Genomic DNA, 27,468 nt, shown 5'->3' on the forward strand with positions numbered 1-27,468 from the left:
ATGGTACCTATACTGCTCCACATAAATCCAGCCCAAACCCTCTCACGGCATCAATATCCATTTTAATATTATCCTCCCACCTACGCATAGGACTTTCTCCTTCCGGCTTTCCAACCAGAATTTCGTATTATTCCGGAAGCTTTCCTGGTGGGACTGAAGAAAACCTCGGTCACGATAGCCAGTGTCCTGAGCCGAGATATGAACCCGGGACCTTGAATGAATCTCTGACATTCGGTGCTCCGACTAAGATTCGAAATCAGTCCTCCTCTTCCCGTGTGACTACAAATCCCAATTTTGGTTAAAATCGAGCACCAATAAACCTAGAAAGCTGTCGTTCCTGCGCGCGGAAGTGAGTGGGGATTCCCCAGACCTCACGCAAGAGTGGGGATTCCTCCCTGATGACGTAATCACATCCGTAAAGGTCACTGGTAAAATTCGCTATGATCATAAACGCTGCTGTATGAGAAAAGAAAACGCTTCTCACCTGCTGGGAGAGCTTGGTCATATCCACGGGCTTAATGCGCTTGAGAGCGGAAAGCCGCTCCAGTCGCTCTCTGGCCTGCTGCTCAACTGCGATGACGAATGCGTCCTGGACATTACTGTTCTGTGCGAGGTCCAACGCTGGAACAGACAAGAAACAGGCACAACAATCAGCTTACCGTGCCCCAAAAAATGCTTCCTTCCTCCGCTAAACATCGACCGTAAGCTCCTCCTGTAATTGGTATAGGGAAGTGGACGTAAGACTCCATGCATTCTTAACCTCAGGACAGTCACGCCCTGAGCGCGGACAACTAAGGTGGCTTCTGTTTGGCCGGAGTTTCCAACGAACACCGGGTTCCTTGACTACGCCGTCGGTTCAGGGGGTTGATCGAACTGCGCTGTTGTCGCTGGTTAATTAAATAATTCCTGATCTCAGTTGAACCTATGCTCCTTAGTGCCTCCGTACTTTGAAGAACCAATCGCAAAGTTCTTCGTAAGATCCACTGAATTAAAACGTCGAATACACTTCAACAGTTGCCACACGTTACCCCACCTTGGTTTTACGGAAGATTACCTTGTTCCATCGTAATATCACCAAGTGTCCAAGAAGACCAGTTCTTTCAAGCACCGCAGTCTAATAAAGGAAAAGATACAGATTCTTCAAAACACAACTGTGCAAAGTACGTAAAATTTGATTCAAGACTGGAATATAGTGCATTCACACGATAAGCTTGGAGGTTACAGTGCCTGTTCAGTGATTCTTACGTAACATCATGACGCAAGGATAAAATCAGCCGGAAGTCAGAACATTAATTTTCCCACAAATATCCCGACGTAATAAAAACTGAAAAACTGCATTCCTATGGGCAGGTTACGTCTCGGTCTACCGAAGTGTTTCTGACGTTAACGGTTTAAGGCAGCAAGAACAAGGCAAGTTAAGGATTGAGTCACTGCTTTGGACACAGTTTTCTCTGTGGCGAAGGGGTGGGTAGCAAGCGGATGTTTCATCCCGTCTCTGGAACATCATTTCTAGATCTTATCCACGTCACACCACACTAATATATATATATATAGTTCGACACATCACATTGTGTGCAAGGTCACGTGTGTGTGTTTCCACAAACAATTTCCGTATTATTATTTTTAAATAATTTTCCTCCCATTTCATATCAGAGTAGATTTAGTATCAAGTATTACAATCGCCAAGAAAAATTTAACACTGTCTCAGAATCGAGCAGTAAATGTCACGAGGAAAAACATACATCTGACACATCACGACTAAAATGGTTATTTCGAGCTCCACAGAACAGCCGAAGCGTGAGACTATCCAAACTCCTGCCTCTACAGCTCCGATGGAATCTGATGATCCAGCCTTCTTCTGACGTAGCAAGCACCAGCACGGACGTAGCAATGTAGCAGCACTGACAAATATTTCCGTATTTGAGCATCAGGCTGAGATTCGGAGATTCGCAAGCTCAAACGATATCCCGGTTCAGCGCTAATATGAAGATCATCAGATCCTGGTGACAATTTAGTGGCGATATTAAGTCAGCTTGAAACTTTATTCGCGGCGCTGCTCGCGACACACTGATTGAACAACACTGTCCTGGCATTCTTCGCAGGTACACTTAATTCTGTTACGTAACTTCCTGCCGGAAAAAAAACAAACTCGATGGGATTTACTCTCAAGGTCAAATGTCATATTACGTAGTTTTCAGTTTCTCATTTCGAACTTGTTGACGACGGGGCTGTAAACAGGACCTTAAGCCGCCCCCCCCCCCCCCCCACCGACGAACACTTGGTAATAATTCATAACAACTGTGACAATTCCTCTCCTCTTCACACAGCGGCAAACAGCTTTACTTGAGCACACTGAATGTACTCCAGTGCTACAAAGTTCGAACCCCGTCTGAGCCCCTTCAGTGTGTTTTACTCATGTCACTGTCGTCAGCAACATGCATTAGCGATCTATAAAAGAAGGAACATCAATATCATGGATCTTTATCCACAAGATACATCTATTCGGTGGTACGTATCTCAACTTCTTTATCGAGTGTCCTGAGATACAACTTAGACGGAACTTAAGAAGCTGGCAGTGACTGAACCAAGAGATTCACCGACTATCATGAAACTGGAAGTTTATTCCCTTGTTCACCAGACCCCACTACTGGTCCCCATCCTGAGCTAGAATTATCCACTCCACACCCTCCCACATTATGTCCATAAGATCCATTTTAATATTATCCTTCTATAAACGCTTAGATCTTTCAAAGTAGACTACTGACTGTGCTGATGGAATTATATTCGTAATTTAACACACGTAGCAAACGCATAGCAACTAGTCTTTGTCCGTCTGCAAGTTTTTTCTTAATTTACTCGACAAATTTCGATATAGTTTACCTACGTCGACAGTTTCAAAAAAAAAAAATAGGTTTCCTAAAAAAAACATTTTTTTTTTTGGTACGCCAATCGATTCACGAATATGACAATTACAATGAAGTGCCCTCTTTCAGTCAATTTTTGTATGCAACGTTAACTAATTCTAGTTACTCAGCTGGAAAGAGAAATTCTGTAATACAGAATGTGAATGATCACTTGGGCATTCACAAAAGCACGACAGGACCAAAATATTAGCCAGTGTAGCTTTTCACACAACACTTATCTGATAACCATTTTAGTACTATCCTCCATCAGTTCGTCCGTCCATTCCTCCAAGGTCATCCGAACAAAATTCTGCACGTACCTCATGCGTAGTACACCCCCATCCATACGTCTTCCTTGATATAATCACACCAAATGCATAAGGCGCGAAGCTCTTTACTACGTAATTTTCTCTAATTTATTTCCCGTCCTGTTCTCGACGCAAATTCACCTCATGAGACCTGAACGTCTCACATCGGTGTAGATTTTAACACCGTCTGGACTTATAATTTGATACTAATGCTTCGGAGGAGAATACTGCCTCCATCTTCAGGACTGGTGATGACGTCAAAACTTTAGTATCTATCTACAAGTTCGGACGGCGTCGTAACCTAGAAGACACATTCTCAGTAACGCACCGTTTCCGTCTGGCACCGCCGATACTTGGAACCGCCCGGCTTTGAACACGCGGGCCGCGTCATCAGGATCCTGATCCTGCTGCTCCGTGCCTTCACGCCGATGACTCGCGACCTCGGCAGGGCTGTCTCCTGGGGCCTCGACCGTCTGCTCACGTTCTTGGGCGCCACAATGCCCACTGCTGATGGCTTCGATAAGCGATACTTGGATGTCCTTCCAGATCTCGTTGGAATAATCAGCGTATCGTTCCCGCAGTGTGTCACGTGGTCTGAGCACGAATCGGTTCACGGGATCCTCAGGCACGTCGCTGTCATCCGAGAAACTGGAATCCTCTGGGTCTTCCCCGGTGACCAGAAGGTCCTCCAGATCCTGGCTTGTCACACTGGCAACATCGTCTTCGTTCTCACTGTCAGATTCCGACTCACTACTCTCACTCAACTGGGAGATGACCTCAGAGTGCCTCAACCTCTCTTCCTCTTGCTCACAGATGGACAAAAGCGTCTTCTCGATATCCTCGATGTCAGAGTCGGACCCCAGGGTGTTATTGTTGACGACAGACGAGTTCTTCCACGTGACGTCTTCACCTTTCTGTATGCTAGTATCAGATGACACGTGGGGCAGTGGACCGACGGGGACGCCACCTGGGAACTTCCGTCTGACCCGGGGTGTCGGGGCGACCTCACTGGAGTGCCTGCTGTATTTGCCGTAATAATACTGATCCACTGGGTCTTTGTCTTTCCGTCGTCGAGCACAGCAACAGAAGAAGCTCATAGCTGTTGCATGGCTCGACTCAGCCTCCAGCAGAGAATGAGGTTTCTTGGCTGACGGGCGAATCCGTTTTCAGACTTCGCGTTTGTGCTTCTGTCGGTACTTGGGAAACGAAACAGACCTTTTCTAACCAGGTTAGAAGCGTCCTTAAAATAGATGCTGTATCTCTCTCATTCAAAACGTGTTTATATTGGAATTAAGAAGCCGGGCAGCGAGCCAACCCTACGGTCGGCGTCGTACTGTAAGCACGAAGGAATTGCACCCCACATCAGACGGTCTAACTGAGGTTAGTTCCACGTTTAAGTTAAGCAACCTAAAATTGATAATAGTAACCCACTGGCATACTTTGACGAGCGGGGAACGTCAAGTCTTTTGTGCGACATCTTCAAACATTTCAGACGAAAGTCGAAACAGTTAAATCGCTGTAACATAGTAAAACGGGCGATTCATCTTAATCATTACACGAGCGCCGTGTAGTCTCGTAGAAGTTTACCGACGTTCCCTACTGTCTCCATCATCAGGGCGATAAGATGAAATTACTCAGAGACGCCAGAAGAAGATGTGTTCCAACCAGGATTTAACACCAACTGTTCGCCTAGATAGGTGTACTGTTAAGTGCCCGGTTCGAACCTCGGTTAAGCAATCGGCTATCCTAAATAAGATTTCGAGATCTTCCTCAGCATCTCCAGATGAGTACCAAGAAAATATACACAGAAAACCAGAACACCTTACAAATCCTTAAACATTCGCAGTAATCTTAACATTTCATTCGACGCCAACACCTAATAACATCTGGCGAGTCCTTCTTGAGACGCTGAAATTCGTTCAGATATGAAAAATAAAAAACCTCCCCGCCTTGACGGAACTCGAAGTTTAATTACCGTGTCCATTAAACATACGAACGTTCATGAATACATACCGGGCACCCAACCTGCTGAATAAAAACGAGTGGAGCCTTAACTTCACGCCCTCGGTACGTATTTATGGTCCGGCGTTTAGCTACCGTTAAAATCGGTCACTCACGGTCCTAGGAGCGTCTGAACGCCCACCATACGCTTTCATGACGTTGTACGAACAGCTGTGGCTCAGGTGGGACACGTTGCTTTAGGTCGGCGAGGCAAATGCGTCGAGACGCTATTTTTACAAGCGACGTCCATTCAGCAAGCCAAGGCTATAGATCTGAAGTGGCGTGCCATAGCAGAAATACATCTTGCACAGTTATACGTTCTTTACAAAAAAAAAAATATTCAGGCGAGATTTCAGGTTCTGACGTTGGCGAGTTTGAAGATGAGTGTCCTATGGGATGCTACGCCGCACAGTCATGTAGATATTGACCGACTTTCAAAACAGATTGAGACCTCTATCCTCTCCTTGACGATTGGAGTCGTAATCGCGTCTGAAACGTCGGCAACTTAGGACAAGACTAAGCGTCGCAAAGTCTCAGAAGACAGTCATCTTCCATACTTTCAGAGCTTTGTGCAGGGATCGTACACCAGTTTTGGGTGACGGGCAAATAGATGGAGATTATCTTAAAATGTGGCGCCGTACGGTGGTCGCGGGCTAAAGTTGGCGATCCTTGGCCTAATAGACTGACAATAAGCTTCTTATTTCAGTCTTGCACGCAAAGTCCCACTCACCTTCAAACTACGCTTAAGCATAAATAACTAAAGAATGTCATCTTGGTTACATAACCAACACTTCAAAGCCTGGCAAGAAATCCGTAATTAACGTTTCCTCAGAGGTCTTAAGTGTGGTCCGTACGCCGAAAGTAGTTCCTGAGCGCAGGAACACTAAAGACTTGGTAAAGTTCCACAAATCTCATCGCTAACAAAATTCCCAAAATGGACGGGTTCTTTCAAAAATCTTACTTTAACTCCTGACAAAACATTGTGGAATCAAATCGAACCATAAGACAAAATTAATTCCAAAGACTGTTCGAGACAAATCTGCTGAATCACGCAGCCGCGTGATCCAACACGCGCCAACTCGTAAGCGTTGCCAACTGCTACAAAAAAAAATTCCACTCATTTATCAGATACCGGCATCGCGAAAGCTCAGCTTTGACCAACGGAGACAAAGTTCATGAAAAAATATCAAACAGCAGCACTTGTCACAATGACCCATACCCGCCATCACGCGTTACATTATGACTTTAAAAACGACACTCTGACGACCGAACCTGGACGATATAATCGATACATCTGATGTGGAGGAAATTACACTGCCAGAATTTTGCTTAATTACATATTTTTGCTCAAATTAAGCTAGCACAAATTGGATTCAAAATGGGAAATCATGCAAGTATGTTCGTAATATTTTCTTTCTCAGAACAATTCGAAAGAATTCGACTAAATTTGATGCTGGAGGTCTTTATTACAATCTGTCGACTGGATTTAATTTCGTTGTATCGTGTTATAACCAAAGAGATCAAGACAGACATCACCACCGCGAGACTCTCAAACCCCGACTTAAAATCCATCAACGAATAAATACGCAACCTTCCTTGAAATACAGCCACAAGGAAATTGGTTTCTTTTGAGCACAGCAGCGCTGAATGCCGACGTATTGAAACCACAGGAAGACGTTTCCTCGTGTGGACTGTCACGGTACTGCTCAGCGGAGCTGGTAGCACTTCTTGGAATTCTTCTCGCCAACAGACCGTAAATCAGGCAATAAATATTCACTAAGTAACTAATTCTTCTTCAAACTTTCACGAATTAGGCTCTTCCTAGTTACGGTTAAGAATTTATACCCAGAATCCACAGCAAGATTAATACAATGGCGGTCGGACCATCTTAAGAGCTATCAAGAGGCGAATTAGCCGATAAAAAGCACAGTGGTAACTCTACACACCACCTGCTTTAACATTCAATAACTTCGAATTATTCCTACGTAATTTATTTGTTTTTCGTACGATTCTCAAAATAAACAGCGATTATTTCCTTTAACAGCATTAACCAGTTGATCTTTGTAATGGTGAAGTGTTGTGTTTTCTTTGAGGTACGGACTGAATTCTAAAAAATCCCCCCCCTTATAAGTTTCGGCTTCTAGGATTAAATGCACACTGAAAGCTCGATCCAAAGCCATACAGCGGTCGAAGCCTGGCTAATTTTAAAAAAAGTTACTTTCATTTACGAGGTTAAGAATACAAACATTTCTACCTCCACTCCCACTATACGCCTTCATGGTGTAGTGTTCAATCACACAGCGAGAAATTTGTTATATATGAAGCGACAATCACTTCCAACAGCAGTCTCGAGGGCTGTTTAGCCTTCGATAACAGCTTCTGCTGTTATCAATTTGAATTGTAAATGAGAACCACCAACGCCCATCAGATCGTGTTGCAACACGTCATGGCACGGAGCTTCAAGCTCCAACCGTCATTGACAAACGACAGACCTCATAGTCAGATCAGACAGGATAATAAAGCAATTGATAAGGATTAAATTCCCGGCTGGAATGTGAATTTTCCCTTCGTCACCTCTGGGTCCAGACCGCCTTTGAGGCCTGCCCACCTGCCGTGGCTTCTGGCCCCGTGAATAAAGACGACGGAACTTGAAACTGACGAGGTCCACCGCGCGTGGATCTTTCGCTCCAGTGCCTCTCTGCACCTTCATGAGGCAACACCCCTCTGAAGCCCCAAGTTTAAGCAAATAACATTTAAGAATTCAGTCCGCACCGCAAAGAAAGCACAACGCTTCACCATTACGGAGATCAACTTATCACTCACTGTATGGTGCAGAACATTCTCTGCAAAGTCGATTGCATACTCGGCTTGTCAAAGAATAGCCCAATTTCTTTATGGAACCAAAAGGTTCATCACCGTGTTCACAAAAGCCCGCCAGCGGAGTCTATTTTGAGCTCGGTGTATCCAGTTCGCTCAACCAGTCCCTGTCCCTCACAAAAAATCACCATTGCAAGTTAAATAATTAATTAATTTAATTCAAGCAACCCACACTCAACCGTTTTCCACTATTTTAGAAACAGGATATAAAAATAAACGAATCTGAATACATGAGTAAATAAAGGAATTTTTTTGTTGTTGGTAGGAACAGAACAAATAAACTAGACTCAGTAAATTATTTCATTTTGTCAGCGGTTTTAATAAAACTTGTAACAGAATTCAACAAGCGTGAATGTAAGGTTAGGTCAGCTTTTTAGAGACGTATCTGAAGCTGCGAGGTGGGGGGGGGGGGGGGGGGGACTCGCATTAGCCTATATTCCTGCAAACAGTTCTGCTGCTTTGTGGATATAATTCTCTTGAACGGTTACAAAAATACTTATTTTATTCCCGTGTTACCTTAGAACCGAGTATCAAACGCGTAGTTCACATAAAACTTTCCAAATCCTACAACGCATGTCGCCAGCATAACTCGCACGTCGGCCATATTCGGAAACATCGTGATTCCAGCAAGAACGAACCATTGCCACACGTCTACCCTTGATGTCCCCTAAATTACGCGATTAAGTACGCGGCGCGCTTGCGCAATGCAACATAAAAATCATTACAAAACCCGTACTACAAACGTTGCAATGCTAATTACACCATATTTAACCCGTTCCGACGTCAGCGACACGGGAGAGCAGCTGACTTCCGCCAGAATTCTGAGACGAGCGCCAATCTGTGGCCGAATTCACGAACCAACGGCACGACAATACCTCGCTTTGTTACGTCTGTCCGTCTGTCTGCATCCGTGTTTGAGGCACGATCTCAAACATGTCAGTCGCCTACGAAAACCAATAGCTCTGACAGTAGTAGATTGTGATTCGGGCTGTGCGAGGTTCGATTCCCGATAAGACAGAATTATTTTCTCCGTCACAACGTCCAGACCGACTTTGGGGCCCATCCTGTCTCCTATTCAATAGCTACTGTGTTCTAATGCGGTCGAAGCTGGAAGCTAGCCACTTATCAATATCCTTGCCGACGTTATGAATGCGTGGAGCTACACTCCCCACTCTGAAACCCTCATAAGATTCCATCCAGTAGTCAAGGAGTTTCGTCATTTTCAACCGCTCTGGCTTCTTCCAAAAGAAGATTTTCATCCCAATTTGAATTATGTTGAAACTCGGAAACTCTCAGCCACCGCGGACCGAAACCCTCCTACAGCTTTTTCAGAAGAAATGAGCCAAAAATTTCACAAGTTTGAAAAAGCTAAGCCTTGCTGCACAAACCGACGTGACGTAGCAAAATTCCGGCTAGTGAATGACGCAACACAATTTCTGCGCATGCTCTGAATTCTTTATACTGGTTGCAAATCCGAGGGTACATAATAATATTAAACGACTAAGGTAATAGTGACGTTACAGAACGAGGTTTATAAATATCAACACATATAACGTGACGACACTGTTTCTTTCAGACTGCGAGGAACCAGCTGACAGAAAGAAACTTGATTTGTGCCAGTTAATGGCATCTCCCAAATACGCTGATTAATTTCAACTCACAGTTCGCTTCCCATCCGCGCGTTAACGTCTCCTACAGAAAGTCTGACTCTTAAGAAATGAAAACAAGTCATGTTTCTTACAAACACACTCCTCTATCTAATCCCGACGTTACCATGATGACAGATGTTCGATTAATGAAACAGTTGCAAAAATCTCTAAAGATACCAACGAATACGCTGCTAACGGACATTCGGAACTTCAGTACAAAGATTTCCTGGACAATCACAAAGAGCGAAAAAGAATGAGTCCGTAAACCACAGGGCATTCAACTGACAGATGACACAATGGCGTACGTAAAACTACAACACAAGCTTAACATGCTCTGTAGGTTGTATAACTTCGCTTACACAGCAATTTCAAGTTGCCTCATTATGTCCTATTTATTTCTTTTGTCTATCTGCTTATCGACAAGGAATTTGGCAATCAAATGCCTTTAACGTCATTGAAATTACTTGTATATGGAACTACTCTTAGTCCCGCGTGATTTTATAATTCCACACTTTCTTCATCCGCTCAATCTACACGGTCTTTCAATCCAACTAATATTATACCATAAACTTCAACTTTATCACTGCTTCTCACTTGCATAATATTTTTTAAGTTCTCAGAGGAGGAATTTTCTTGGAGAAACAGAGAGATCATGATAGTCGGTCTCCGGGCTCAGATGTGAACCCGGGACCTTCCAAACACGAAGCAGGAGTGCTAACCAATCAGCTGCTGCGTTCGGTGGAGACAACCTTTTCTTTACATTTGTACCATATGTGCCTGAAATTGTGCAGTCACTTGTTGGGGAGAAATTTTGAACAAAAATTCGCATTTTGTATTAGAAAAAAAAACGCCAAATTACGTTCTACCCCCAGTCTGTGTGGATATAATAAACCCTTGAATGCCTATAAAGATATACTTAATTTTCAGACTAGAAGGGGGGGGGGGGCTGTAACAGTCTCTCCCACACGGGGACACACAGAGAACAACACAATGCCTGACAAATCACCGACAAAAAAAATTACCATCGTTACCTGACGACGCCTCTGTCAAGTAACCCTCCCTGGCTTTTGTATTTCCTTAGCGAGTTTTCTAGGAATGCTCCTATGCATATTCATTGAATATACAGAGTGTGGTGTACCCACATTCTGGGGGAAGAATCTCCCTGATGATGGAGGCAGTAGGTATCCCGTGAAAACCATATCTTTAGACAATACTTCAGCGAACTATGTTATTACCCCAAATGGCATGCGGATTCTTGTAAGTCTGCAGCAAAGACAATGTATTTTTTGATGATAATTTGTCGATATGAAAGAATTTCAACTCACAATACGCGGTTTCGTTAGTTTGTATATACTTATTAGCGTCTGCTAGCCGTAAAACTGTGTTTTTAACAAGTGTTCTATCAACGCTTTGAACCCGAAGCTCGTCTAAATAATATTTAAGAATTCAGTCCGTACCGCGAAGAAAACACCAGACCTCACCATTACAAAGATCAAATGGTTAACGCTGTTTACCCTGAAAATCATAAAAAAAACATACACACTGTGGGGAAAGCGATTCCTTTATCTCACGATATAATCGGTTCTGTGTACCAAATTTCGTTAATATCCTTCATCAGTGCGCAGTTTGGAACACGGCCACGCCGATGGGCACAGTTTGTGGTTGGCCTTGACTCAGCCAGCTTCGACAGACGGACGCAAAAGATCGCCCGCTGTTTCAAGCAGTCCTGAGAGTACGTCTGCCGAGAGCCGTTCCTTAAAATTCGTCTTCTGATGCTCAATTTTCTTCGTTCGACACCGATTGGAGAAAATAAAACCTGGCAATCATCGATTTCCTATATCGTAATAACTTACGTTTAGACTGAGAAGATAATACAGCATCTTCAAATAGGGATTTTGAGTAAACGTATTTATAATCCAAATAAACAACCATAAATTCACAATGCACCACATGAAGATGTGAACAGTTCACACATTTTGTTTGGTTTTCAACATTTCTTTGTTCTTTCCTTCATTTACTTTGATATTCTTCTTCTTTTTCTCACAATAAACGAAGTTTATCTCCTTAAACAGCGTTAACCAGCTGATACTTGCAATGGTGAAGTGTGGTGTTTTCTTCGCGGTACGGACTGAATTCCTAAGTTTCATTTGAAAGAGCTTCGGCTCCAAAGGTTAATTAGCGTTTTAGTCGTATTATTTCCTTAAACAAGGTTAACCAGTCGATCTTTGTAATGGTGAAGTGTAGTGTTTTCTTCGCGGTACGGACTGAATTCTTAAGTTTCATTTGAAAGAGCTTCGACTCCAAAGGTTAATTAGCGTTTTAGTCGTATTATTTCCTTAAACAAGGTTAACCAGTTGATCTTTGTAATGGTGAAGTGTTGTGTTTTCTTCGCGGTACGGACTGGATTCTTAAGTTTCATTTGAAAGAGCTTCGGCTCCAAAGGTTAATTAGCGTTTTAGTCGTATTATTTCCTTAAACAAGGTTAACCAGTTGATCTTTGTAATGGTGAAGTGTGGTGTTTTCTTCGCGGTACGGACTGGATTCTTAAGTTTCATTTGAAAGAGCTTCGGCTCCAAAGGTTAATTAGCGTTTTAGTCGTATTATTTCCTTAAACAAGGTTAACCAGTTGATCTTTGTAATGGTGAAGTGTGGTGTTTTCTTCGCGGTACGGACTGAATTCCTAAGTTTCATTTGAAAGAGCTTCGGCTCCAAAGGTTAATTAGCGTTTTAGTCGTATTATTTCCTTAAACAAGGTTAACCAGTCGATCTTTGTAATGGTGAAGTGTAGTGTTTTCTTCGCGGTACGGACTGAATTCTTAAGTTTCATTTGAAAGAGCTTCGACTCCAAAGGTTAATTAGCGTTTTAGTCGTATTATTTCCTTAAACAAGGTTAACCAGTTGATCTTTGTAATGGTGAAGTGTTGTGTTTTCTTCGCGGTACGGACTGGATTCTTAAGTTTCATTTGAAAGAGCTTCGGCTCCAAAGGTTAATTAGCGTTTTAGTCGTATTATTTCCTTAAACAAGGTTAACCAGTTGATCTTTGTAATGGTGAAGTGTGGTGTTTTCTTCGCGGTACGGACTGAATTCCTAAGTTTCATTTGAAAGAGCTTCGGCTCCAAAGGTTAATTAGCGTTTTAGTCGTATTATTTCCTTAAACAAGGTTAACCAGTCGATCTTTGTAATGGTGAAGTGTAGTGTTTTCTTCGCGGTACGGACTGAATTCTTAAGTTTCATTTGAAAGAGCTTCGACTCCAAAGGTTAATTAGCGTTTTAGTCGTATTATTTCCTTAAACAAGGTTAACCAGTTGATCTTTGTAATGGTGAAGTGTTGTGTTTTCTTCGCGGTACGGACTGGATTCTTAAGTTTCATTTGAAAGAGCTTCGGCTCCAAAGGTTAATTAGCGTTTTAGTCGTATTATTTCCTTAAACAAGGTTAACCAGTTGATCTTTGTAATGGTGAAGTGTGGTGTTTTCTTCGCGGTACGGACTGAATTCCTAAGTTTCATTTGAAAGAGCTTCGGCTCCAAAGGTTAATTAGCGTTTTAGTCGTATTATTTCCTTAAACAAGGTTAACCAGTCGATCTTTGTAATGGTGAAGTGTGGTGTTTTCTTCGCGGTACGGACTGAATTCCTAAGTTTCATTTGAAAGAGCTTCGGCTCCAAAGGTTAATTAGCGTTTTAGTCGTATTATTTCCTTAAACAAGGTTAACCAGTCGATCTTTGTAATGGTGAAGTGTAGTGTTTTCTTCGCGGTACGGACTGAATTCTTAAGTTTCATTTGAAAGAGCTTCGACTCCAAAGGTTAATTAGCGTTTTAGTCGTATTATTTCCTTAAACAAGGTTAACCAGTTGATCTTTGTAATGGTGAAGTGTTGTGTTTTCTTCGCGGTACGGACTGGATTCTTAAGTTTCATTTGAAAGAGCTTCGGCTCCAAAGGTTAATTAGCGTTTTAGTCGTATTATTTCCTTAAACAAGGTTAACCAGTCGATCTTTGCAATGGTGAAGTGTAGTGTTTTCTTCGCGGTACGGACTGAATTCCTAAGTTTCATTTGAAAGAGCTTCGGCTCCAAAGGTTAATTAGCGTTTTAGTCGTATTATTTCCTTAAACAACGTTAACCAGTTGATCATTTGCAATGGTGAAGTGTGGTGTTTTCTTCGCGGTACGGACTGAATTCCTAAGTTTCATTTGAAAGAGCTTCGGCTCCAAAGGTTAATTAGCGTTTTAGTCGTATTATTTCCTTAAACAAGGTTAACCAGTTGATCTTTGAAATGGTGAAGCGCTGTGTTTTCTTCGCGGTACGGACTGAATTCGTCAGTTTCATTTGAAAGAGCTTCGGCTCCAAAGGTTAATTAGCGTTTTAGTCGTATTATTTCCTTAAACAAGGTTAACCAGTTGATCTTTGCAATGGTGAAGTGTAGTGTTTTCTTCGCGGTACGGACTGAATTCTTAAGTTTCATTTGAAAGAGCTTCGGCTCGAAAGGTTAATTAGCGTTTTAGTCGTATTATTTCCTTAAACAAGGTTAACCAGTTGATCTTTGCAATGGTGAAGTGTAGTGTTTTCTTCGCGGTACGGACTGAATTCTTAAGTTTCATTTGAAAGAGCTTCGGCTCCAAAGGTTAATTAGCGTTTTAGTCGTATTATTTCCTTAAACAGCGTTAACCAGTTGATCTTTGTAATGGTGAAGTGTAGTATTTTCTTCGCGGTACGGACTGAATTCTTAAGTTTCATTTGAAAGAGCTTCGGCTCCAAAGGTTAATTAGCGTTTTAGTCGTATTATTTCCTTAAACAGCGTTAACCAGCTGATCTTTGTAATGGTGAAGTGTAGTGTTTTCTTCGCGGTACGGACTGAATGTTTAAATGTTATTTAGGCGAGCTTCGTGCTTCAAAGGGTAAACTAAGATAGAACGCTGGTTCGATATCTTTCCCGGACAGCCACGGCTGGTTAAGCCCGAGACAAAACTCATGACTCCCAATCCGTAACAAATCCGCTAATAAATAGGGACTATTCAAGTGTGCCGGGAACGACTTAGCTAGCTTTACCGCAGAGCTAACCTGCTCTGTGCGCCACATGTGCAAATGGAGGTCATACCCAGTGACCTACTACACGGAACGGAATATTACAGAGACAATCTAAAAACAAGCGATTGGGTAACATCCAGTGCCACTACAGGCCGCGCTAGGCGAAGGCATCTGTCGTCATAAAGTGAGCGTGGAAACTTGCGCGGTTCACGTTTCAACTGTCTTTATCTCCCGAAACCTAACGTCATGGCCGAGATATCCGCAATCAGCAGACCCCGGCATCAAATCTCGATCAAAATCTCGGCTACTCCTACTGAGGTATTTAGTAGTTTTCCTCAGTCGCTCTAGGTAAATTTCGGCATAAACCTTAAATTCAGCCACGACTGCCTCCTTCCGTACGCTTCCAATTCACCAATTATCCTGTAATTGGATATTACAGGGTCTAACTAAGGAACAAATAAACACCGGATGGCTGAACGGATTTCAACGAAACTTGCACATGTTATGTGGAACATACTTCTTCCATTTTCAGGGCTGAAAATGGTGGTATGTGCCCAGCACGTTATAACCCAGAAGACCAACATCGACATCTTCAATCTGTTCTTCCATTACAGTGGCGGACTTAGTTTCACGCCCATACAAAACAACAGGTAAAACTGGAGTCTCCCCTCAAGTAATGCTGGGTGGCACTCTTTTTGGGGAAACTTATTCCAAGCTTTTAACCTCAATCTTTTGCTGTAAAGCGTTGTTTCAGGATAGATTTCAGATTTGATGTGTGGCTAAAGTATTAATATTGTCATTCATACGTTCCCTACCCTGGAATAATGCTTTATAGGAAAGACGTTTCGTCAAAAAAAAAGTGCCACAGAGAGTCATTCGAGGGGAGGCACAAATTATATTTTCGCTCATTTCAGTATTCATGTTCTTAGGCAGATCACAAGAACATTCTGGACAGGATGCAATCAGTGACTTTTTCAATCTGCACTTGAATCTAGAACAAGTGGATCGTAACAAGGACAGTGCAATGGGGCGAAGACTTCCATATGGAACACCTGTTCAGCCTCTGGGGACGAGGGCAGGAAATGTTGCCACCTCATTGTCGCTACCGGCTACCAAGTGACATCAGGGTACAAAAAAGTTTCAGGGCAAAAACTACCGGTTCTTACGTAACGCATTGGCCAAATACCGTGACCACTGAAACCCTGCCACCAGGACTAATTCCCGAGCCAGTTCAATCCACCTCACTACAACGATCTGGCTCAACTGATGATTCCTACGCCTGTCAAGTCGTCCTGAAAATGTATTCTCTTCTAAATTTTGCGTTCAAATCTCTTAAATGGGGCCCGCAGTACCAACACGTGCCAGTTCGTTGCAAATCCTGTTACTTACACCACTTTTATCCGGAGATGGTGCATGCAAATTCGTAAAAAAAAAAAAGACCAGTTAATATTACATGCAACCACTAATAAAATTCAACATTTTTCACTTCTTATATGAATCCTTCATAAACTAAAAATTTCGTCTGAGACAATTATCATTCACATTTTTGTTCTCTTTAATTAGCCTGCCCTGAACGTAGTCATGACGGTCGGAGTGAAAATTCCCGTGGCCTTTTCCAGTTTCCAACACGCTGTTCATGTATGTCTGTCTGGCGCGTTTTCAGGAATAGCGTGAACGGATGACATTCCTTTCTTTTCCCTTGTTCGACCTGTTGACGTCACCGACCGTGATGTGGTGTGAAAAAGACCTTTGAAACTTCAGTTTACTCCATACATCACACATTTCCATCACTTTATTGTGTTCAGGACGTGGCGAGAAGAAGGTCTTTTGCGATGTTTCGTAACATGAAAGTTTCTTACCTTTACGATATGCTACCTCCGACTGGAAGACCACCTATTGTCGGCCGTCGTCTACTCCACCCGTAACATAAGAACGTGGTGAAAGCGGACCTCGTACTTATAATATGCCACGACCACCTCCATGCACATATATAATTCCTCCCGTCAGAATCAAAACAGTTAAGTTCTTAACAGGTCGTCAATATCAAGTCCCCGTCCCATCAGAGTCTACGTCAAACGCCCGCTCGCTCATGCTGCATTGTTCTCCAACAAGCCCCAAGGTCCCCCACGTTCTTCAACGGCGCATTTCAAAGACCTTGGCTACTACCAATTTTGTCTGTGCGGATGAAGATCTCGTTAAAACGCGCGTTCACTTGTCTCAGGGCGATCCGGGCATCTTCAATTCTCATTTATACACGGTTTTCATTCTTAGGAACACGGTCTGCCATTATCTTAATGTTTTGGAAAGTCTGTCTTCTCCTTGCATTCTGCCGAAATCTGGAATCCAATTCGTTCTTATTCCAAAAGTTTTAGAAAATATCCTACTGTAGATATTTAGCATGTCACAATTTCATTTATAATCCAATCCAATATATTTCGATGTTCTGATCAATTTAATTTTACCTTTTCAAATTCTGTTTCAGTTTAAAAAAAAATTATAAATACCAACCGCCCAATTTAAATAACACATCACGCCAGTAGAAACCCACTCATCAACAACAATTAAAAATCGATAGGTCGATCGATACCTCAACGAAAATCGACTACTTTGCTGTTCTCCGCTTATCAGTGTGGACAACTTTCCAGACAATTCGATCACTCCGAGAGTCGCTGTGTTGCTCTGTAACCTTGGTTACGGAAAGCTTGTCTCCGAATTGCATACTTTCACGTCCTCCTTTTCCCTCGCTCCGAGCTTTCCGCTGGCCAAAGCACGACACAACAATTGCGCGCATTTTCATAACCTCAATGTTCAGATTTCTAAAGCAGTCCTATGTCTTCAGTCTGTTGCTATGGGCTTAAATCTGACAGTGTGACCGTTAACTACATGTAAAATAGTTTTACGAAAAAAAGGACACGAAAAATATTTCCAACATGTTCCTCTAGTACTTGAACATCTGTTGTTTCATGGGTGAAAAACTTGGTTCTTCACTCTACAAAAACACCACAGACCGAGTGTGGATTCTGGTTTTGTGGTCTCCGCCCCCTCGTAGTCTTGTACGTGGCAACCAACCTTTCGGGAGAAAGTATCAACTCCATCTTCAATTAATTCTACCCTGAAAATGGAGGCGATATTTTCTCCGAAATGTTGGTTATCACCTACTAGACAATATGGAGTCACAACCAACAACGGCACAAATTTACTGCCATGTAAACCCACATTTTCACACATACTGTATCCATTTCTCATCTTACCCATGCATGCTACATGCCTCGCTCATAGCCCCTTCCTTGATTCAATAATTTTAATAATATTTGGCGAAGACTGACCATTTATGTGGCTACTCGTTACGTAACTTATTCATCCTTCTGTCACTTAAAAGGGGGCATCAGTACTGGATAAAACGTCCATACCACAGGCAGATCATGGGGTTAAAACCCGGCTCTTTCGAATGAAAGTCCAGGTTCAATCACAGAAATGGTCACGTGGGATTAGTTGCTATACTACGAGCCTCCTGCCACAATCAGCGTTTTATCAACGTTCCACATTCACGTACATCGTAAAAAGGTGGGACAACAGAACCATTTGAGTCTGCAGTACCCAGGAGATCGATTAACCCCAATTCTGCATTACAAGAATTAAAAAGTTGTTTCAAAAACTTCCCACAAAACAACGGATAGCTTAGGTTTAATCTACTTAATAAAAGAAAATTCTCGAATAGGGCCACTGTTTAAATCCGACTTATAGAAACTTTACTAATAAAAACCGGAACCAGTTGATCAGGAAATGTGCAAACAGCTATCCCTCATTATCACTCTGTATAAATGATTTCACAGCCGAGAGGCTTCTGCTATCACACAACTGCGCATAAAATTAAAATACCACACAAAAGAAGGCACGCATGCGTGATACATCCTGCCAACATGTGTAAGAAGAGTTCACGATAACAAAACAAAAATCCAAACATACAAAACAATAACATTCAAAGGTATTTGACTCGCAAAACATTCACATTTCCTGCATCTGTTCTGTTCTCAGAAGGGCCAGAGACCGAAATGCCATTTTGGAAATTCAAGTGTGTCACACACACACACACTGTAAGATATAGTTACACATTTCATAAGTTGGCATTAGTATAAGGTTTCCTTTGTAACTCCCGCAGCAAGAAATTTTCAGATAAAAAGTAAATAATTTCATAGCAACCCACGAATTTCCACCGATAATTGGAAGAAAAAAAATCAATACATTTCCGAAACTAGGTATGTATTGTCGGCATTCAACAGAACACGAAGTTCGCGTTTAAAGACGGCCAGGTTTCGATCCCGGGCAGTGCAGTTGGCTGTCATGATTTTAATTAAAATGTATAAAAATGTTCCCAAAAGACCGAGATAAATATAAAAACTTTAATTCACATGAACTTCACAGACGGCGAAAGCGTGTGACCAGAGATTTATTAATAAAAATGTGGTAATAAACAGCAACATTCAAATAATATTCAAAATTGTAACCCCTACTTAAACTGATATAACACAACTCTACAGCAAGATCTCCTAGCAGATATTATAAATACCTTGACAAGACCCAGAAGCTTCTAACACACCCCAAACCACGCCTAAAATGACAAGGAATTCAAAATTTTTACCCTAGAACACATTTTCTTATTAATTTACCTGCAGTTAGTAGTTAAAACCACCAGATAACTTTGGCATTTTCTTAGAGACAGACGCGTATATCAAGATGAATAATAATAAGGCAGAATCTCGCGATACGGAAAACATTCCACAAGGCTTTGTATCACAGTTGCATTTTCAGTGACAATTCTGAGAAAAACAACTCGACGTTCCAGTGTTTGTGACTGTCAGTAACTGATTCTTACAGGGAGACTCTGTGAATCGTAAATAACATTTCAATAAACACGAAAACAGCTTTGGCTTTAGGTTATAACACAGACATTTTAACACGAGAAATAAATACCATATGTCACACATCTTCATCAACTTAAAAGAAATCTAATCGTCTTCCATTTTCCCGACATTTTAAATCAGTGTTCCCGGAATAGTTCAAGTTCAGGGAATTATCACAAAAACAGCTGTTACACTTTTATACACATTATTACAATTATTTCGTTTCTTTAGGAAACAAATGCCAAGCGGTTTTAGAGAGACAGCGGAAATGGTTGAAACATGACGAATAGTTTTTGCATGGTACTGCCTTCATCATGCTATGAAAACTAAAGATTACCAAACTACTACCTAAAACAGAACGCGATATACTTACCAACACGAGAATGGAAGAGCGATTTTAGCTTGTAAAAATCCTTGAACACGTCTTTCAACACAACACAACTTGAAAACACAATGATTTAAACTACAAGTCACAACACACATTAACGAAAAGGGTTTCTCTTTGATCACACAACTTTCATCACAGACGGAATCGACACAGATGTCCAATATTAATCCACGTGTCACTTTTCTTGGCAGATGACGTATCGATCAGGCAACATCTCGCAGTGGGCTTGTATGTATCCACGACAATCCACTTTTTGAATACAGACTTTTGTTTGTGAAAAGAAATCGGTTATAATATTCGATTGTTATCCAACCAGACAAGCGATCGCGAGCCCCCTGGCGACCTACAGTCCAACATGACATCGTCCCGCCACCTGACTCCGACAGCCACGGTGCTATTACGTGACGTCACACGTAATCTATCGAGCCCTCACGAAGTGTACTGCCAACTGTTAACATTATATGTTACTAGGTTTAAAACCTAGCGGAAACCTCAAACCTCTGCCTCAAATTAAATAAACAAAAGTGTTTATTTCGGGGTTGTGAATTACATCATACATCCATCATAAAAGCGACATTAACTTATTTTTTAACATAATTAAAAAATGCTTCGACATACTTTTGTTGCTGATATAGAAATAAAAAAAACAAAAAAATGCCAGTGATTTGAAGCGACATATCTCGTGCGTAGTATGAAGGGGTGCAGGGGCGTCTTCGCACTCAATCGAGGGATGGAGCGGTTTTAAACACCAGCGACACCGTGATGAACCCGTGTAGACAACCCGCCAGATAGAGGTGTCGGAGAAGTTGCCTATAGAGCACGGCGGTATCAAGTCATAACTCCACACGTTTCTACCAAGTTTGTTGGAAATCTGTTCAGGGTACACGTTTGAGATGGAATATAAGTAGCCTAACGCAAAACATTTCACAGATGTCCTGAACCGCAGAAAATACTTGAACTGAAAACTTCTAACCACAACATAAAAAAACAATAGCACAAAAAGATTCATCCCTTATTACGTCTACGAAACGCTGTCGTATCTGACATGAAAACTCTTCGGAACAAATAAACATTTCGTGTTGTAAGGGTGAGAGTAGCAGACGGATAAAGGAAGTTCAGAAATGTACCAAGTCGATCGTTTCTTAGAAGAGATACACAGACGTTGTGTGTTTGTGGCTATAGTTTCAAACAAGATAAGAGACATTTCGAAACTCGCTTCTACTCTGACAACAAACATTCTTTTGTTCCTGGACTCTGTTTCCGTTCACAGGCAAAGCCGATTTCGCAACTTCGACACGTCTCCCAGTTCTCAAGACGCAATAACGAACGCTCACTATCTTCCTGCCTCATTCAACCCTTTGAACGAGGTATCTCGATACCAAACACCGTCCATTTATATGAGATTCTATGTTCTCACGACAGTAAAGTACACTTTAGCGCCAAAGTTAGTGTAGTCAAGTCTTGCTGTTTCTTTCTAGTAACAATAAAACAAATAAAATAGTACACTGACGATTGACTCGACGAGAGGGCCACGAGAAAACTGCAGAGCACGGTCAGTCTCAAAAATAAACACATCGTCTACACAGTCATTAATGGTCATTAATCACATTATATTAATCGTTAAATAACTTTTGTAGGTAATACATGGTCACTAAATAACTATTACACCCAAGAAATTTCACATACTGATTACGGCAGATGAATTGCTTCTTTGGTTTAATTAAATATCTTGGTGCATAAGTTATAAGGATGGCAGCATTGTCAGAACACTAGTGCCTCCAAGCGGACGTAACACGAAACTGCTCTCCACATCACCTGAACGAGGAACGTGTGTCAATATTGTTAACAAAATCTGATTAGAGCTCTGTCGCTCTGTCGACAGACAAGATTCTTGGGGAAGGAGGGGGACAATTAAAGAAGCTTCTCATTGGTTGAGAGTAGAAAAAAATATAATATTACTGGCTTCTGTTAATCAAAGGAAATATTTTCGTATAGCATGTACCACGCAACTGTAAAATATGAAATACAATATATTTAAGTCCCTTTGCAAATTCATAAAATCATCCCACGAGTCGATTCTGTGTAGTGAATATACTGTCAGACGTCGTTAAACACGCCAGAATGAGAATAAGTTGAAGCTATACCCTGTGAACATACGAGAAGATGTATGTCCCCATATATAAATACATGTTCATTCTTCAACACTTAATTCAGTGAATTAATTTGGAGAATTAAACATAATGGGGAGACAGTGTCAAATTTTAGGAGTTCAGTGTGCATGTACCATTGTCCTATATGGTCAAAATTTAGACGTGAGATGGAAGACCCTGGACATTTAAAGAGAAAATGACTGACAACTGTCTCAAATGCTGAAAAATCCTAGCATTGAATTCTTGTAGCGTCTTTTTAAAATTTAATTTTTACGCTTAACCTACATGAGGGGGGGGGGGGGGGGGAGACAAAATACTTTCCGAGCCAAACAAAATTTTAGAAGAGACAGTGGCTTCCTTACCCCTTCATTTCCGATGTCTCTCAGATTGGAGGATAATATTAAAATTGAATTTCGTCGCACAAAAATTGGTAGGATATATGACTACACTGAGATCTGTAGCATTTATTCAAAGCACGATGGTTTGACACATTGAAGCACGAAGTTTAAATACATAGCCTAATATTTAAAAATTAGGCCCGTACCTCAAAGAAAACAGCCCGTGTCCACATCAGTGGTCATTGTTCAGTGTTGTTTAATGAAATAATTGCTATTTATTCTGAGTAAAATACGAAGTACATAACTAATTACACTATGTGAACACAACGTAGAATTACTAAACGTTAAAACAGATGAAAAATAACTAAAAAGAGTTGAACAATCTCTAGAAAAAGTTGCCTAAACTGAGCAGTCTGTGAACAGTAGCTGCGCATTACTGAGCGGACTGTACTCATGCCGACAACCGAGCAAATTCAAACCCTACAGCTGGTGGCAGTCAATAAACCCGACGCCTGGCGACGCGACGACAAATCAAATTGATTCTGAATATCACAGACGACAGGTGAGATCAAAACACGGATAAAAAGCTTGATGTGCCACTGGACCAACGTCGGTGTTACTTTGTGTCTGGGGAACTCCGACACCATCGACAAAACTATCATCGAGATAACAATCGATATATCTCTAATAACGCGAACTTAAAGAAATACGTTTTATTGAGATGGTAGAATAGTAAACTGATATTATGTTAGCAGAATCCCGAAAAACAACTCGATAACGAAATACAAGCTCTTCACGACATTTCATATAAGTTACGATGTCTTCGTGAACACTTTTCTTTAAGTGTTCTGTCTGACGACAGGTCAATATGAACAGGATCCTTCCATCCTTTTCTCGGACTGGGACCTGTTCATATACGTTCTTGGCAGATGATCCAGAAGTGGTTTGCCATTGCCTTCTTCTGTGTGTGAATGGAGTAATTGTTGGGATGCCACGGAGGAAAACTCCGTGTTGTCTAGACCACGGCCTTGCCCAACACAAGTTATAAATTCGGGCACCGCCGGGAATCGAACCCGAGACCCCAGGATTACAAGGCCAGCGTTCTAACCGCTAATCCTTATCACTAGGCATTAAGAGTAGGGCAGTATTGGAATATATGGATAAAAAAACGAATACAAACGTCAGTGGGACACAACATAAAAAAATACATCGCCGACCGCGTCATATCGAAATGAAATATAAAACACTGAAAGAAAAAGTACATGAATTTTTTACCAGGAAATCACACGCAAATTGCTTAAGATAAATGAAAAGTAGGAGATCTACTCACCTAACCTGTTCCCGCTTCTTCTCTTGACCCGTAAGCAAATGGTCCTGGAACGAATACACTGAAAAGGAATAACAAACACAGATTAAAATCAGGTTCGTCATATTTTGGTAGAGCACAAATGTTAAGTTGTGTAACTTCTGGCCCCTAATATGATTTTCAATACACATCTATTTCTGTCCTCATTACTAACTAACTACAAGGCTTAAGGAACCCGAAGGTTCATCACCGAATTAACCAAAGCCTTCCACCCTCCTGGGCCAGCAAATTCCAATCGCTTCCTTGGTCGTGCCAAAGAGTCCGCCCGGTTCCCAGGCTTGGTATAATTTTTCGTAAAAATACAGTTTTCACGGTGAAAGGTTCTTAGCCTCACGCCCAAACCCCCAAAGCTGGAGGACCATCTCTTGTCGGCTGTCCATAACTGGAGGAGGTTGTTCCTCCATCCGCAACCTGAGGACGCTAGCATATTTTGCTTAAGAGCACCGAGGAACACCAAGACATGACGAAATGAAATTCATCCAAGTTCTCTTTCTAAAAAGTTTCAGTCAAAATTTCCGCCTCTCTTCTTTGACGTGCACGGACGGAACTCGGTCCGTGGAAGAAACTTCTTTTGTTTGCGTTCCTCGCGTTCTGCGTCTGCTGACAGCGGGCCACTTCGCGGTATGATTGGCCGAAATGTATTTCTCGAAGGCATAAAATCCCCGTCGTCATGGTGACAGCGTGTAGTCAAGCATGTTAAGGTGGCAGAACGCAACCCTAAAAGCCCATCACCACCTGGTAGACAAACTGCCCAGGAAGAACGAAAGGCGTCTACCCGGATATCGTGCGCGCGCACCACACCATGGAGACGAGCGTATGGACGGAGAGGACGCATTATCATCTATCGCCAGCCTCATGCTCCGACCTATTTACCCCCTAGAAAAGAGGCTGGGTGGTCCCCAGAAGAAGTCTGGGACACGGTGGCGACGGAGAAGGAAAACTTCGCTGCCGCCAAGAATCGAACCACGGCCGTCCAGCCAGTAGCCAAATACCTTATAGTAAACAGCGCCCATCACTTCTGATTCATAATTCATAACCACCTTCCCACCTAACCATCCGACACTCATCCCCCACGTCTGCAAAAACTCGGTGCTTAATAAATTGGTCACGAGTTTCTGACGACAGATTTCGGAATCAGAGGAGTTCAACCTCCACGTCTCACTACAAGAAAGCCAAATCAATTATGGCAAATGCCTCGATTCTTCTACTCGCTTTAATACAAATTAGGCGGCAGGGCTCTCCTCTAAAGTCTTTGCATCGAGCCCCGAGTCAGTATCGATTAATCTGTACGACATCAAAGGAACGCAAAACCTCAAAGTAACTTCAGCACTCACAGTGGGGGGGGGGGCGTGGGGGGGGGGGGGGAGAGCATAAATGTTGGCACGAACTGAATCAGGCGACGTCTCAAGATGTGAAAGCGTGTGGATGCTGGAAGGGAAGGCGCTTTCCAACCTGCACATACACAGCTTGTTACACCGTACAAGGTTTTCATCTAATTGCCGGTGAGTTGTTAGGTCCAAGCTTCGGTCATTTTAACCCTGTAGAAAATAGTCCACAGCACCCACTGGGACAGAGGGAGGGTGGAATTCTGAATCCATCTGGATCTCGCTGAGAACACATAATTCCTACCGCTGTCTCGGATAGAAACGCGGTCGATCCTGTAATCAGTCGCTTAACTGACGAGGAAAATTTCGTTCATAGAAAATTAAAAAACAAATGCCCGCCACTGCCAGCTCAGGCCGTGGTCTCCTGCGGTGTTCAGATGCTTCAACAATGAAGATGGAGGCAGTATGATTCTCCGAAATGGTGTACGAACACAAGGCTAGACCGCACCCAGGGGACCACAATCTAACCTCACAATGCCGCGAAAACCTCCAATATTCCTACATTATCCACTTAGTTGATCTCCCGACACGCCTTATTGCCATCCTAGGGGTCTCGAAATTCAATAACGAGGTCTAATGGGGTACAATACGTCACGTGATGACCGTCCTATTTCAATGCCAACACCAGCTTAATAAGGTACACTCGGCTTTAGCAAACCAGGATCCTTCCAATGTTGATACGACAAAGGGAGACTGTTTTCTTTGCGGTACGGACTGGATTCTTAGAAATTATTTAGACGAGCTTTGGTTTCAAATGGACGCAATGAATAATCGTAGGTAAGTTAATCTTTGTACAGAGAAATGTCCCAATGAATCTCCCCCTTGAAATATAGCAGAAGGCAATACAGCCAAGTGATGCGGTAAGGAGGAGGTGGGGGTACACTCTCAGGTCGCCAGTCGCAAGTGTTTCTGGGTCGTCGCCTTGACGACAGAGCGCGAGAGACCTTTCCTCATTAATTAAAGGGAACCAAGTGACGGATGCCTCTCGGGCTGCCTATTCTCCAGGCAATTCATTATTCGTAATGAGCAGATTAAGACCGGGTTATAAGAACCAGGATCATGTGAGCGATGTCCAACCACTGCCTTCTACACAGCGTGATATTTAAACGCAGCAGGGACCAGATGTTCTCATAAATTTCTGTAGGTACAATTTTAACCCTTTGAAAACTAAGTTAGTCTAAATAATATTTAAACATTCAGTCCGTACCGCGAAGAAAACACAAGACCTCACCATTACAAACGCTGTTTAAGGAGATAAACGCAATTTACTGTGGGAATTATACGAAACCCATAATTATAAAATGCAAATCTGCGAGTTAGGGGTTAATTAGATAAGTCAATCGATACTGTTTATAATTACTGATTCAATACTAAAATGGAAAGGCATCGAAACGCGGGCGAACAGACTGGCTGCCACGACATACACGTAGAAATAATGGGGGGGAAAAGACGAAAATGTCTTAACGTCGTCTGTCGGCTGGCTGTGTGGAGGAACGCAAATGCCGTTCTCCTACCTGGTGGATGTGCGAGATGACCTCCGTGTGCGTGGCATCCTCCAGCGACTTGCCGTTCACTTCCAGAATCTCGTCTCCCACCTCCAGGTCCGCCTTGTCCGCTGGCGAACCTGGAAAACAAAAATTACAAATTACAGAATCAAATACGAGTCAATTATCCGTCTGTCTCTACTTAAATACCACTTTAATCGCAAAGACCTGTAGACATAACATAATTTAAATTTAAAATTAGGAAATTTATGAATAGCGCAACAATTCTGGTGCCCTGGCTTTCAGTTCGTGACTGCTAACCTTTAATGAGGGCGGGTGGGAGGTCAAGGACCTTCTGTGGAATAGACGTCATGACAACTCCCAATTCCTATATCAAAATTCAGTCCGTACCGCAAAGTAAACACAACGCGTAACCATTACAAAGATTAAATATTTAACGCTGTTTAAGGAAATCGTTGTTATTATTATTCAAGATTGCGTAAGGAATTCAAGGGCCTATATTCTGGGGTGAAACTGACTGCTATGAGGATACGCCACGCTGTGTTCAACACGCATCGCCATTATCTTGAACAGCGTCGCTGCTATCACAAGCAGAACATTCTGCAGTGGTAATTGCGTTACACAGCGGTCGCTATGGCAACGGAACAGAACCAACCCTTCTACGGAAACCGACA

General features: G+C 42.3%; 1 protein-coding gene across 5 annotated transcripts in view; it reads right to left on the reverse strand.

The window, feature by feature from the left end:
• sdt (MAGUK p55 family member stardust) overlaps positions 1–27,468 on the reverse strand; it is a 72,490-nt gene that overhangs the window by 30,146 nt on the left and 14,876 nt on the right. For 2 of the 5 annotated variants that reach the window (XM_087353516.1, XM_087353517.1), the window contains 3 exons: positions 26,804–26,913; positions 23,869–23,926; positions 485–621 (listed from right to left, as the gene is read on the reverse strand). In XM_087353516.1, the coding sequence (XP_087209642.1) occupies positions 485–621; positions 23,869–23,926; positions 26,804–26,913 (305 nt within the window). Of the gene's footprint in view, positions 1–484; positions 622–3,539; positions 4,407–20,035; positions 20,431–23,868; positions 23,927–26,803; positions 26,914–27,468 lie in introns of those variants that run through there. The other 3 variants (XM_087353512.1, XM_087353509.1, XM_087353520.1) reach the window with 2 other exon arrangements.

Source organism: Zootermopsis nevadensis, unplaced genomic scaffold (genome assembly GCF_977971745.1).
Source record: "Zootermopsis nevadensis isolate Lab colony 2312 unplaced genomic scaffold, Znev_1.0 Znev_ptg000002l, whole genome shotgun sequence".
NCBI lineage: Eukaryota > Metazoa > Arthropoda > Insecta > Blattodea > Termopsidae > Zootermopsis > Zootermopsis nevadensis.